Consider the following 14,785-nt stretch of genomic DNA (forward strand, 5'->3'; position numbering starts at 1 on the left):
CCTTCCTGATCTTCAAATTATTCAATTTTATATAGAGTCAAAAAAAAAGAAGACATCCTAACATTGTATAAGAAATTAGCTATGGATTCCATATAGACAAAACATGGTGGGGAGGTGTATATGAAAAGCTTAATTAAAACGCCACTTGCAAAGTAGGAATCATTTGGCAAATTAATAAAATATATACTACTTAATCCTAAAAAGTGTCTCTACTCTTTATTCTCAATTCATGTAGACACCTATTTCCAAAATTAAATTAAAGACAGGGTATGGTGAGTGTTCTTAAGAACCCCCCCCCCCCCCCTCTTTTACTTATGTCAGTAGATTTACCTTAAACTGGAATTTTATTCCAGCTTATGGTCTGTCTATGTACTGTGATACATACTAAAATTGTTAAAACAAGTGGGTGGAAGCAAGATTCTATATTATGAGAGGAGACTTTTGATTTAATATATAGATCTAATATTTGGATTTTAGAAGTGTTTGAGTTGATGAAATCTATTCTCATTTGGAAATCTTAAAAGGTAAGATGAACTTACAACAAATGACGCGGTCGGAAAATATGGAGAAAAGCAAGCGCTAATTTCGATCAAAAACGAACAAATTCACAAGCGATAAATCTGTAGAAAATCCGGAATCCACCAGAAAAGAGTAGGAACTCTGTGATATTATTAAAAGTCAAAAACTGCCTCCCAATAATGACCTAATAATGTTTAAATACTTAACACAAAACCCTAATACAAAATTAAGAAAATCATAAAATCCGAAAATAATTAAAATGCTGATTTCGGGCCTTAAACGAACTCGGATGACTTAAAAAGCCTATAGATCACAGCTTAGCGATGTGTTTGACTCGTTGGCCCGTTCCGCTTCCAGAAAGGTATTACAATAAGCAATCGGACTCCAGAGGCCCAATTAGTAGAAATCATTTCAAGCTCTTTTGTTGAACTTCGTTATCGAACTTATCCGCTAACCTTCCTACGTCAACAAACTATTCGAGTCATGCTAAAATTTACCTCCTAAAATGGTAGAGCTGATGAACTCCAACCTGGCCCGTTCCGATTTTTGGGCGGGTTTGGGCAAAAATTTTTGGCCCGCGATCGGGTCTGATCCAATTCTTTTTGCTTTGGGCAAGATAAAAATGACTTTTTCGTCTATTTTTAGACCCCGCCCAATTTTGGCTCGAAAAGCCTGCCCATTTTGTCCCGAAATAGCAGGCTTTGGGCATGAAAAAATGGCCCGAGCCGACCAATGGGGCATTTTTAGGTCCGGCCCGGCCCGACCCATGATCACCTCTATGAAAAGGATTACGATAAATTATTGTAAATCCATCTTACATAAAATTATGCATTTTCTCCATACCTTTTTCCGTCTAAGAATGATTACTTGAGAACGACAGACGATACTAATTTGCACAGATGATTTTGTTTGCGATTAATAATTCATTCATAGAAATTTAATTTTACATATTAGTATGACTTATTTGGCTCAAAAATAGTCCAATCCGAATCTGACCCTAGTTCTCTCTGATTCGAAGGAAAAAAAATTAGCCGACTCCAACGAAAAAAGAATCTGACTCCGTTTGAAAAGGCCGATTGCGAGACGGAGAAGAATCGAAGTTAGATCCCATAAAAGAATCCGACTCCGACTTTGACTTTAAGATTAGTCATTTTTCTTAATTATATTAATGTATTATATATGTATAGTCTAATTCCGACTTTGATGCAATCGTATTATGCAAGATTTTCACATTGAAGTAATGATTGTTAAAAAAGAATACATATGATTAGATTATTTGTATTACATAAGATTTTCATATGATTTTTAAATAAAAATAATAATGGTTAGATTATTAGTATTACATCTGAAATTTTCATTTAAAAAAATGGGGTGAAAAAGAAGTTGGATCGGGTCGGAGTCGTATTCGGATGTTAAAAATTTTTGTCGATCGAATTCGGATTTTCGTAGTTAAATGTCGGAATCTGAGTTGAATTTGAAATACGACTTTTTGTAGGTCGGAGTCGGGTTATACATAATTCGGTCCAAGTCCGATCCGTTGCTATCCCTAATTACCGGATCGGGTCGGAGTCGGAGTCGTATTCAGATGTTAAAAAATTTTGTCGATCGAATTCGGATTTTCGTAGTCGAATGTCGAAATCGTTGTCGAATTTGAAATACTACTTTTTGTAGGGTCGGAGTCGGATTATACATAATTCGGTCCAAGTCTTATCCGTTGCTATCCCTAATTACCGGATAAATTTATAATTTGATGTTAACATAGCATTTCAAATATATTATATCTACACATATCCATACTAGTTATATTGTTGTAGACAAATTAAATAACGATAACAGAACCTTCACAAGGCCTTATCTCTGGTGTCCAAATAAAGGTGAATTGTACTACGCAAACAAATTGCCTTTCAACAAAATCAACATACTCTTAGGATTATTAATTAGGTAACTCCAATCCACACCGTGACTCCCAGAATTAAGCCAAGAAGGTATCATGATGTTTGCATCACTAAGTACACCACCCTTACCTACTAACGATTCACGTTTATGGCACCCGCATATACTATAATATTGGTTTCTTTTTCCTTCGTCTGTAGTACTAAGGAAGTATAACTTTGTAAAATCCAGTTCATACAAAATTAACAACTTGGGAAGCTTTTTTCTTAATAAATCTCCCAATACAATTTCAAAATATAGTACATATATATAATAATATATATGAAACAATCGGCCACCAAAGATGCACGAAACATTTCCAACGTCAACTTTATTATATCCCAAAGCTTGCTATTTATAGCGTTGGTCTTGGATACAAGTCATAAATCATCTGAAACATATTTAGGAACTTAAATTAAAAATCACCCATTAATAGATAAAAGTCAACCTAAGCTAATACTTCAAAATGTCATCTTTCAACGACATGGTAACTCTACACGCACGACTACAACAATATTTACTTCTTTACAATGTAACAAATCTCTCAAAATATCTCTATTATATAAGGAAAGGGGAGCAATGGTGTCCTCTTTTGAAATGCCTATTTTTTCCCCTTCCCTTTTTAAATTAGATTCACTTATAAATCAAAGTGGCTTCAAATCATAAATTTTTTTCATAATTATAACAATCACTCACAAGTTAACTAAAATCATAAAATTGCATAATTTACACTATGCAAATCACTAAAATGAGGAAACTTTACAAACTACAACCTATGAAAAAATTGACTTGAAATCAAAGTGTCCACTTTCTTTATAATTTATGAAGTATTGTACTTAATTCAAAAATCAACTAAAAAATTATAATATTAGAAATCATAAATAAATTCAATAAAATTTCTATATTGTTCATAGAATTTAACTTTGAAAAGTAAAAAAAAAAAACAAAAAGAATGATGAGAGACTTAAGTGACAGAAACTAAACCAATCAAATTTTGCAACTAAAAACAATTATACTTCGTATGTCTAATGTTTAAATTTTGACTTTTATATGCCGAAGAAAATCGAGTTTCTGTTTCGAAAAAAATTCAAGCACGCATCACGTGCAAAAAATTCTAGTATATATTGTTGCAACGAGAGAGGCAAAGAGTAGAGAAACTCAACGCCACTATTCTACTATTCTTGTCTTCAACAACTTGGAGTCGGGACTTCTTTTCGCACTATTACAAATACAGAAAAAAAAGGGGAGATCTGGATTCAATTGTCAACTGCTCCTATTGAAAATAGGATTGACTGCGGATTTGAGCCATAGCACATGCTTTCATAGAATCGTCTGATTTTCCTGATCTAAATCAAATAGGTTTTACATGAAGAAAATTTAGTTCGGCATGTTCATTTGATATAGGTAAGAGAAGAACCCGATAAAATTATAGATATGAATGGTCATATAATATAATGTGGATGGTTAGGCTTTGGATGGTAAGGGGTTTCACCTTAATTCGACACCCATGATCCAAGCTCGATTATGACCTCCCTTTTCTCGATAGTTGATCCCCTCTATTTCCTGAGATAAGCATATAAGGGTAAGCCACGCCCAATGTACCAAAAAACAGAGAGTGTTATAATGTTGTATTAAAGGTTTTAATGATGATAAATAATGTTATTGAGTCTAGGAAAATTAGTTGAGTCTAGGAAATTAATTTTGTAACGTCGAATTAATTTTTAATATTGTCTTGAGTGTAATTTAATTTAATTATAACTTGTGGAGAAATGGTTATGAGTTTAACCTAGTCAAGTTATTTAAATTAATTAATTCCTATGCTCAAAATGTTATGTGTTATAAATTGCTTTCAATTAACCAAATAACATGGAATATTATTTTAAATAAAATAATTTCCATGATATATATTTGTTGGAGTATGCGTTTGTTATTCTACAAGAGTGAAAGAATTAAACAGTTGAAGAAAACCAATATCAAATCGGGCTATAATGAAGGAAACGCACATCAGGCTGCAGTTCCTAGATTCTAGGGAGACTGAAAACTGTTTGACCAGTCAGTTCCTGGAATCCAGGAGATCTAACTAACTCCCAAGATTCAGTCTCAACAACAAACTTCACGGTGAATATGGAAGTAATGGCTGATTGTACGTGGTGTTGTGCGCAGATTTAGTTGGACAAGACCGTGGATAATGTGGCTCCAATAATGGTTAGATCATGGGTCACTTCTAACACCCATGTCTGCTTAGTGGAGCAAAAATAGGAGCTGTTGTGGTCTTCTATATATAACTCAACAATGAACCAGAAAACTAACACTTTCTAGATTTATTGTAATATTTTATGTGAAAGTTTATTTTCGGTTATTACTCTTCAAGCAATTATTGTAATACTTTTCGGGTGTGGGTTGAGAGAACTAAAATATTGTATTCAAGAGAGAGAAAAGAGAAAGAGAAAGAGAAGACTTCTAGTGAAGTCAAGTGAGGAAAGTCACGTGTTCATGGAGAACAAGGTGACTGGGAACTGGTTCCTAGAGGAACTAAATGAGGATTGATATATGATAAGTTGTAATAACTATTATAAATAAATTAAAAGAGCAAGGTTTCTTCCTAAAGAATTGTGGAAGAGAACCTTGTTAAAAGGATCTTCGTGTGTTCTGACTTATTACTCCTTCACTTTATTAGCTCTCTAATTTAGTTTATCCGCAAAAAGTTTGAAAATCTCCCCAAATACAATTCACCCCTCCCCCCTCTTCTAGTTGATCTAGTGTTTATAAGACTAACATATAATATATTTTTGTGATGACATATATTAGACCATATTCACGTTTTCATGTTACCATAGTACGTATTTAATTATCAAACCTCGTTTTAACTATTAAACATTACTAGAATCGTAAAGTGGGCCTGTATTTGAAAGGAATTTACTGCAAGATATTTTTTAAAGGTACTTTTTTTTAAATAAAAATATTATAAAAGGTAGTTTTTTTGGAAATTTTTCCTTGTTTTAAACTAAATTGTACTTCCTGAATCTTATTTTGCTGTAACGAAGTTAATAAGTTGAAGAGAAGAAGGTCGAAAGTTTACGTTCTTCAAACTTGATGGACGATCCAAATTATCTTGATCAGGATGATCTTGCCTGGTCAAACAAGAACCACTTTTGTTATGGTTGCCTTTAGGGGTGCTTATCGAGCGAGCCGAGCTCGAATAGCACTAGGCTCGACTCGAGCTCGTTTAACTTTTCATGGGCTCGGCTCGACTCGTGAGCTCGCCGAGCTTGGGGGAGCCGAGCTCGGCTTGAGCTCTTGATTAGAATTTGCGGCTTGAGCTCAGCTTGAGAGCTCGTTTATGCTCATTTAGAATTTGTTTTCTTTTTCTTTTTAATTGTTTTTACCTTTTCTTTTTATCTTTCTTCTATATGCCTTAGTTAATATCTTAAAAGAAATGATTAATATAATTTTAATGTATGTAAATATTTTTTAATATATAAACAATTTTTTAATATAAATTTTTTTTTTTAATATATAAACAATTTTTTAATATAAAATATTTTTTAATATAAAATAATTTTTTTAGTATAAATCAATAATCGATTTGTTCACGAGCTTTACGAGCCGAGCTTTGCCTAGCTCGGCTCAGCTCGTTTAAGTCTCGAGCCGAGATTCAACGAGCCAATAGCTTTGACCAAGCCGAGCCCGAGCTGCTCGCGAGCTTGTCAGGCTCATTATCACCCCTAGTTGCCTTGATAATCAATCAGAATCATCCAGTGTGCAAAATGACCTACAACATAAGGTCGCTCATAATAGCCAAAAATATAGAGTTCATTGTTTATTTGATAGTCATATTATCTTAACCCGATATTAAAAAATCTTACATGTATAAAAAAGAATGTTAAATTGTTAATTATCCATAGAATATATTCACTTTTAGAATCTATATAAATATATTAAAAGGCATGCATAAACAAGAAACTGTATCACGTGGCGCTCTTCCTAATAGGGAGTTTTAGTTCATAAAATATCATGTACAATACATATGCTAGAGCCTTAACCACTAGACTAAGTTGTATTTAGTGTTATTATCATAAAGTATTACATCAATAAATGAATTTTTTTCTTACTCAGGGAATAGCTCGTGCCTAATAACTGGTTATTAATATAATTACCGTACCGCCCAACATGCAATATAATTTTAATACTACCTTGTTCATAATAAACACTATGCGCGCGGTTCCTATATGGCTCTTGCGGTGTGTGGCTTCTTAAACTTGGCCATGAATGTAGATTCTAATAACTTCTTTGACAGAAGTAGTTCAACTAACTATATTATCTTTATAATCAAAAACTAGTACACTGGATATTCTATGCTGTAAGATCACACGTATTGATTAAACACTAACCTTGGGCTGAAATATTTTTGACGTAGTCTATAACGATAATGGAAGAGCGAACAAAAGAATATTTACGATAAAGAATTAGAGGGGCAAAGTTGGTAATAGTGGTGAATCAAGAAAAGATAAGACTAGGGAGATAAACTCATCACTAGTAATTGATTACCAATAAAAATCTAGTGGATTCTAATAATCAAGTAGAATATGCTTAGATAGTTACATACATTAGAGTTAATAGTACCTTTCGGCCAAAAAAAAAAAAAAAGTCTTCTCGATGCCCAAAATTCGATATTGATGATATATAATTAGAAGATAGATAAGAATATTATTTTTGCTTCAAAGAAGCATAACAAAAGGTATTAAAGAAATTAAAGGTAACAATTAGACTGAGATCAATCCCATCACTTACTAATATTAGTGGTGTGTCATAAAATCTGACAAAACTAACTTAATTGTCACTCGAAATAAAATACACCCGATTAAAACAAATCAGTGTAAAAATTAATTAAAAAGACTATTATTAATTGATTTTTCTTAAAAGAAATTTTTGTTTACAAATACATTAAACATATGGCCCGTATCGGATGGACGATATGAACAAAAACATGAAACTTATCACCTAAATAAATTAATTTAAAAAAATTACATTTTGGGTAAACCGAATCAACAATAATTTATTCGACATCCAAACTGACTTTATCATACGAAAACTGACTATATTAGAAGAAAAAAAACGATTGTACCATACGAAAACTAACTATATTAGAAAATTGACTATATTATACAAAAACTGATAATATGAAAGATGATTATTTCAAATAAAAGCTGATCATATTATATGATTTTTAGTGCATAATAAGTTATTATAAACTTGATCGACTTAATTTAAAAAAATTAAATGATCCTAAGCTAAGCCCAATTCAAACAACTTGTTTACCACCTTTAATTATGATAATGCTTTAATAATAAGATATATGAAAAGGTTGTCGTAAGCCCCAATCAGCACCCATACACAAGTGTAGTATAAACTTAACTTAGTTGACACCCACTTTAATCTAAGTAGCATACAACAAACTAATTAAGAAAGCAATCTTCAAGACGTCCTCTTTCTCTCACTATATATACATACATATGTCCCTCTCCTCACTTTGCATTGGACATCCAACACCAAACTTCTTTTTTAACTAACACCTTCTTAAACTTTCTCTCTCTCTCTCTTATTTTCTCCACCATTCACCTCTAAACAACGCAACAAAAAATTTAACTTAAGAAGTCATTTATGCACATCAACTGCATAATGCCAAAGCCTGAAAATCAGGGCTGCAATAACACTCTCCAAGATCTCCCAACGATGTTGGAGCCAATTTTCCCAATCACTTTAAAGGTTCTTATTTCATCTATTATTATCATTGTTTCTTTTTTTCTGTCTTTCACAAACAAATTAGTAATCTTCTCTATACCTATACAAGTTCTAGACATTTTCTTGTATATGTCTAGAGCTAGTTGTACGCAACGCTATCTTTTTTTTTGCGTTCATTTGCTTATTTGGATGGATTCAAATGCACATCTTAGATGAGCAAATGAATAGCAAAAATAGCCTTAGCTTGATTACACGTATACTATATATGGGTACTATACTCGGAAATATAATAGACATTCTTTTATTTCTAACGTAAAAGAAAATTTGAATTTTTTTTTTTACCTTAGTGTAACTTCCTAACATTTTTTTTTTTTACAGTTTGAGGAAGTGGTATACAAGGTAAAATTGGAAGATATAAAGTGCAAGGAAAAGACCATCCTAAATGGTGTTAGTGGGATGGTATTTCCAGGAGAAATCCTAGCCATGCTAGGTCCCTCAGGAAGTGGTAAAACTACCCTACTTAGCGCCCTTGGAGGAAGGCTTGGTGGAAAGTTACTGTGCGGTAAAATTACGTATAACAGCCTACCTTTTTCTGGTACAATAAAGCGACGGACAGGATTTGTTGCCCAAGATGATGTCTTATACCCGCACCTTACCGTATTTGAGACCCTATTGTTTACTGCCCTTCTAAGGCTACCAAGCACCCTGGCCCACGAATCTAAAGTGGGCCAGGTTGAACGCGTGGTAGCAGAGTTGGGCTTGAGCCGAGTGAGGAATAGCATGATTGGAGGCCCATTGGTAAGGGGCCTCTCGGGAGGCGAGAAAAAGAGGGTTAGTATAGGTCAAGAGATGTTGATTAATCCAAGCTTGTTGTTGCTAGATGAGCCTACCTCAGGGCTTGACTCGACCACAGCCTTGAGGATTATGACCATATTGAAGGGTCTAGCTGAGGGAGGACGGACTGTGATTACAACTATACATCAACCATCTAGTCGTCTTTATCACATGTTTCACAAAGTGGTTCTTTTATCAGAGGGCAGACCCATCTATTATGGGTCTGCATCGTCTGCTCTTGAGTACTTTTCTTCTTTTGGATTTTCTACCTCCTTAACAATGAACCCTGCAGATCTCCTTCTTGACCTTGCTAGTGGTAAGCCAACATTATAAACACCGTTTATTTTTTCTTACTTAATTTAATTCGCTTATTATCATTGGTAATTAAATTGCCTTATATTAGATATCTAGTATTGCGGTGTCCCTAATTTTAAACGATCATGAACAAAATAGAGTTAATACGCAACATTTTCAAAAACCAAAAGGTATATAGGGAATAAAATAGAAAAATTATGAGGACGTTTTGGAAAACCATATTTATTAAACTACTTTAATTTTAACTAGCTAGGAACTTCGAGTTTCTTATCGAGTACTTATCGAGTACTTATCTGGTTAATTTTAAGGATTAAAGTTGATATCGATAAAGGGAAAATCAATAATTTTAATAGTACTTTTATCATGATTGGGGTAAGCCTAGCTTTGGCCAACTATACTATATCATATCCTCAAAGTGGTGGAGGTGATCATCATTCATCATTCATCATTGTAACTTTAATTATAAATGTAGAAGTGGGAGAAGAAATTAGGACTAGGCCACTTACCTTCAAAAAGTGACCCCACCCAATTTGTGTGCTAGGTTTATTTGCTAGCTAGCATCATGATAAACTCTTGTTAATCTTAATTAACTTTAATTAAAAAGTAAATTAAACATGTATGGACACCAAAAATGATTAAGTTCAAGGTGACCAAGTTTAAATTTTTTCTTTATTTACTACCTTTACTTGTTTTACTTTATGCTTCAACCAGGATTGTCTAAGTAATGCTTAACATGTCATAATTATACTAATAATTAAATTTACATTAGTAAAATGTACTAATTAAAATATTAGCAAGTTGTGCTTAAAGGTTGTATGCTTTTTGTCCTTTATCTTATTTTTTATTTATGGAAGGAATTGGGCCTGAGTCAAAGCATGCAATGGAACAAGGTGAGGCAATGGAGCAAGAGAAGAAACAAGTGAGGGAAACTCTTATTTCTGCTTATGAAAACAATATATCGACACGATTGAAGTCTGAACTTTGCAATTTGGAGACGACAACTTATCCTTGGAAGAAAGATACTTCAAACATAGCAAGTAATAAACCACTTCCTTCACTCCCTTATCTTCTAAGGACTAGTAAATGCGCATATTATGATATGAACGTCAATTTTGCAATCTAGCACTACCATATTGATGAACTATTTCTATATTTAGAAATGATCATTGGCCGAAAAAGCTATAGCTTAGTGGGTTTTAGTTTCGAGTTCATTCACCATACACCCTCTGGGTGTACCATGTGCGTGGTACATATAAGGTTAATTTTTGTTTATTTGGTACTCTCGTTTTTCAGTACATATTGCTCATTTGAATTATTTCAGAAAAGCAATGAACAAAAAATAGCTTTGGATGTACCATGTTCACTGTACACCCGAGTCAGTGTATGATAAAATTTGTACTTTATAGTTACCCTCCAATGGCCTAGACTTGGAGTTCAAGGCAATTCCTAGGAATTTCCCCACATGTTAATCCAGAAATAGGGAAGTTTATTCGGTCTACTTTACTTTAAAAAAGAAAAGTGATACTATTTCTTCTAGAAATCTTAAAATAGAATACATGACTATATTTATAAAGAAGGTTAAGACATTGAAAATCAGTGAATGAATTGACCTTTATTTTATACATACCTACATGAGATATTCATTTATGTACATACACATATGTAAAAAAAAAAGGTAGTAAAGATATTACTAGAGGTGCGTGTCCCAATATATATGCATATTTAGAAAATTACAACTTTTGGTGTTGAAGTTTACAAACTTTGATTACAAATTAAATAATGTATTGACAAAATATGGAAAATATATCATTAAATTCATCAGATTGACGAATAAACTATCATTTTAAAGGCTTTTTCTTGGTAAAACATTGATCAAAAATAGATTCTCATATATTGAAATTTTTCAGTAGTATCCTCCCATGAAAAATAATAATAAAAATAATTAAATATAAGTATTTCTGTATGAAGAAATACTTTGACTTTTTGTAATACATTTAATTGTATTTTTTTGTATGAGTAATTATTTTGTTCAATAATTAATTAAAATGTAATAATAATAATAATAGGGATAAATACTAAAGGAGAACAATGGTGCACAAGCTGGTGGCACCAGTTCAAAGTTTTGGTACAAAGAGGGATGAAAGAGAGGAGATTTGAAGCATTCAATAGACTCAGAATCTTCCAAGTCTTAAGTGTTGCCTTTCTTGGTGGGCTCCTATGGTGGCACACCCCAGAATCACATATTGAAGATCGAGTAAGCTTTTTTTTCTTCCATTGCTTTCTTTCATATATCCTCATTTTTTTTCCAGAAAATATCCATCACTAATTCACTACTGAACGTGTTAATCAATAGTAGCTAGGTACTTTATCTAATATGGATGGTACGAATCTATACTTTATGGTTAGACATGATATATTCGTCAAATCGTCAGTTCTATTATTTGAAGTTGGTGGTCTATAAATTCAACAGCTTTTAACCATTAATTTTCCAACAATTATTGGGTTATATAAAGTATTACCACATGAGTGGATGTGATTTAGCTCGGCTGGTAAAGTTTTGTGCGGGTGATAATCAAGATCTGGGATTGAATCCCGTCTACATTATTGTGTTTAGTCGCTTATTTACACACAAAAATTATCACAGGAAAATCTTATCAGTTTTGTTATATATATTATTCAAAACAATGCTTTCCATTATGTTTCTTATTAGGTAATTGAAGATCATAATGGTCAAAAAGAAGATAAAATTTGTATACTTAAATATTGCAATTCTAGAAATTAGAAGAGTTTCAATCTTTCAACAATTTGTTACCTTAGGCAGATTAGTTGTTTTGATTACAGCTCACTAATCACTATTTATGGATTGCATGTGGTATGCATTTTCATCTTTAACAATATATCATATGTCATGTAATATATATGTACTTGTGGTGGGTATAAAAAGCTCAAAAATCACATAAAGTACCTTTATATATTTATCTTTGGATGTTAAAGTTCTCTAGTATCAAAAGTGGAACATGATTTAAACTTTTGACAAGGTTCTTCTGATTTATCTTTACTTTGTAATATTAATTCTTGCATCTATGAGAGTTATTAATTAAATTGACACATAAAGATAATGAGTTTTTTTTTTTATTTGTGGGAATATTGTGCATGCTTCAATTTGAAATCACTATCTTTTGTGCTTGTAAGTCTTAAGTGAATAGTATAACATATACACGCACTTGCTCGTAAAAAAATAAGTGAAATATTTCTCTTTTTTATGTAAGAGCTTTATTATGAAAGAAATGTGTTACTTATTTCAGAATACAAAAAGTATTATTATTGCGTGTTATTAATAATCTAACCATGTATCTAAGATAAATTTATAATTGTTTGTTATGCAGGTTGCGTTAATATTTTTCTTCTCAGTATTTTGGGGTTTCTACCCCTTATACAACGCTGTTTTCACGTTCCCACAAGAAAGAAGAATGCTAATCAAAGAACGTACATCAGGAATGTACAAACTATCCTCATACTTCTTAGCAAGAACTATAGGAGACTTACCTTTGGAGTTAGCCCTACCAACCGCCTTCGTCTTCATAATATATTGGATGGGAGGGCTAAAACCAAACCCTATAGTCTTTGTTCTTTCGCTCATTGTTGTCCTCTACAATGTCTTGGTGGCTCAAAGCCTAGGCCTCGCGATCGGCGCCATACTAATGGACATCAAACCAGCCACAACACTTGCTTCAGTTACAACCCTAGTGTTCTTAATAGCCGGAGGATACTATGTTCAACAAATCCCACCTTTCATAGTGTGGCTAAAGTACTTAAGTTATAGCTACTATTGCTACAAGTTACTCCTTGGAGTACAATACCAACAAAATGATACTTATCCTTGCATCAAGATGGGAAATAAATGGGAATGGTGCAAAGTTGTTGATGTTCCTGCAGTTAAATCCATGGGACTTGATCATTTGTGGATTGATGTTTGTGTTTTGGGACTAATGTTGGTGGGTTATAGACTACTTGCTTACTTAGCACTTCAACGAGTACGATGATGAGCCACCTCAAATTATATAGATCAGAATCATAAACAGTATATATACGTACATCTTTTTGAGAAAGAAAGAGAGATAATTGTGAGTACGTACTTAATTAGTTTAGACAGCTACAATACAAGAGTTGTTTTCTCCATTTTTCTTTTGACTGAGGAGTAATAATGATTGTAATTTTATTAGACAGAAAAATCGTGATTTTGGAGGTGAATAAGTACTCCAATAATATAAGTATTATATAGAGAGATATGAAGTGGACCAGTTATATATGATCAAGATTTGCGCATTTTATTCATGTATTATAAATCATTACCACTACTAACTAATTTAAAGAGTTTAAGACCAGATTTAGCTTATTACTAACAATTTGAATTGAGTCCCTTCAAAAACAAAACAATTTGGATTGGATTGAGTAAAATTTACCCTCCATTCTTTTAAATCATCTATATATATAAATTGCTCTAACTACTTGTTATGGTGGTGTTTGTAGCATATTATCAAGTCAAATAATACTTATGGTCAAATTCCACTCGAACATAAACGTGTAAGAACTTACTCGATCTAAAATTACTTGATTTGCACACAAAGAAGTTCTTAATTGCCCCCCACCCATAAAAAAAGGGAAGATAAGTGTCAAAACTTAAAAGATGGAATTGCAACCATGTTGCGCTCGGTTGATGTCATTAGGTCAATCAGTCCAATTCGGTACCAAATCAGGTGCTAACGCGCTTGGAGTTTGAGCAATATATAACTTTGTACCATTAATTTTAAGTTAGGGATGTATGCCCTATATATATTAATCCCAAATTTCGTGTATTCCTAATTAGTCCCAAATTTAGTGTGCTATTTTTTCTTTATCAAAGATTAGTGTATTCTTAATTAATCTCAAATTTAGTGCATGTATTCTGATCAATGATTCGGAATCTCATATAACTTACACCACACCCGGCCCTCTTAATCCTCTACACTTTCACCATCATAACCTCCCCTCATTTGTACTTCTACCCAGCCACTCACATCTATTACTTATAGCTCAGTCTCATTCCACAATCTATATATAGTATCGTTGAAATCTAACGAATTTTATGGTTTAACTTCACCTTTAAACCTATTTGTAGTATTGTTGAGGTGAAAAGTGATCAAAGAAAGTGGTGTTGTTGCGTATGAGATCATAGTGATTTAGGTTTTTCTCGTCGTTAAACAGACTACCTAACTAACCACTAACCTAAATATAATGCAAGTTATGAAAAACATAATCGATACAGATGACTTTCTCTATAGGTGGGGTGTTTCGGGTTTGGTCAATGGGTACGAGTCTATTTTGCCGGCTATAACTTTCTCTCTCTAGTTTCTCCCAGTGCATCGTCGCCATGGCAAGGAAGGCGAGAGAGAAATCTTATAAT

At 32.8% G+C, this 14,785-nt stretch overlaps 1 protein-coding gene across 1 annotated transcript; it reads left to right on the forward strand.

Moving 5' to 3' along the window:
- Positions 1–7,960: 7,960 nt before the first annotated feature.
- Positions 7,961–13,627, forward strand: LOC104892474 (ABC transporter G family member 14). The gene is made up of 5 exons (XM_010678422.4): positions 7,961–8,217; positions 8,572–9,343; positions 10,197–10,379; positions 11,409–11,596; positions 12,729–13,627. Exons 1-5 carry the CDS (start codon positions 8,113–8,115, stop codon positions 13,383–13,385), a joined length of 1,905 nt encoding a protein of 634 aa, XP_010676724.1. The 5' UTR covers positions 7,961–8,112; the 3' UTR covers positions 13,386–13,627.
- Positions 13,628–14,785: the final 1,158 nt, after the last annotated feature.

This window comes from Beta vulgaris, chromosome 5 (genome assembly GCF_026745355.1).
Source record: "Beta vulgaris subsp. vulgaris cultivar EL10 chromosome 5, EL10.2, whole genome shotgun sequence".
NCBI lineage: Eukaryota > Viridiplantae > Streptophyta > Magnoliopsida > Caryophyllales > Amaranthaceae > Beta > Beta vulgaris.

Coding starts and splice junctions, on each gene's coding strand:
- LOC104892474 (XM_010678422.4), top strand. CDS start 8,113: ATGCACATCAACTGCATAATGCCAAAGCCTGAAAATCAGGGCTGCAAT. Junction 8,218..8,571: donor TTTTCCCAATCACTTTAAAG/GTTCTTATTTCA, acceptor TTTTTTTTACAG/TTTGAGGAAGTGGTATACAA. Junction 11,597..12,728: donor AATCACATATTGAAGATCGA/GTAAGCTTTTTT, acceptor TTTGTTATGCAG/GTTGCGTTAATATTTTTCTT.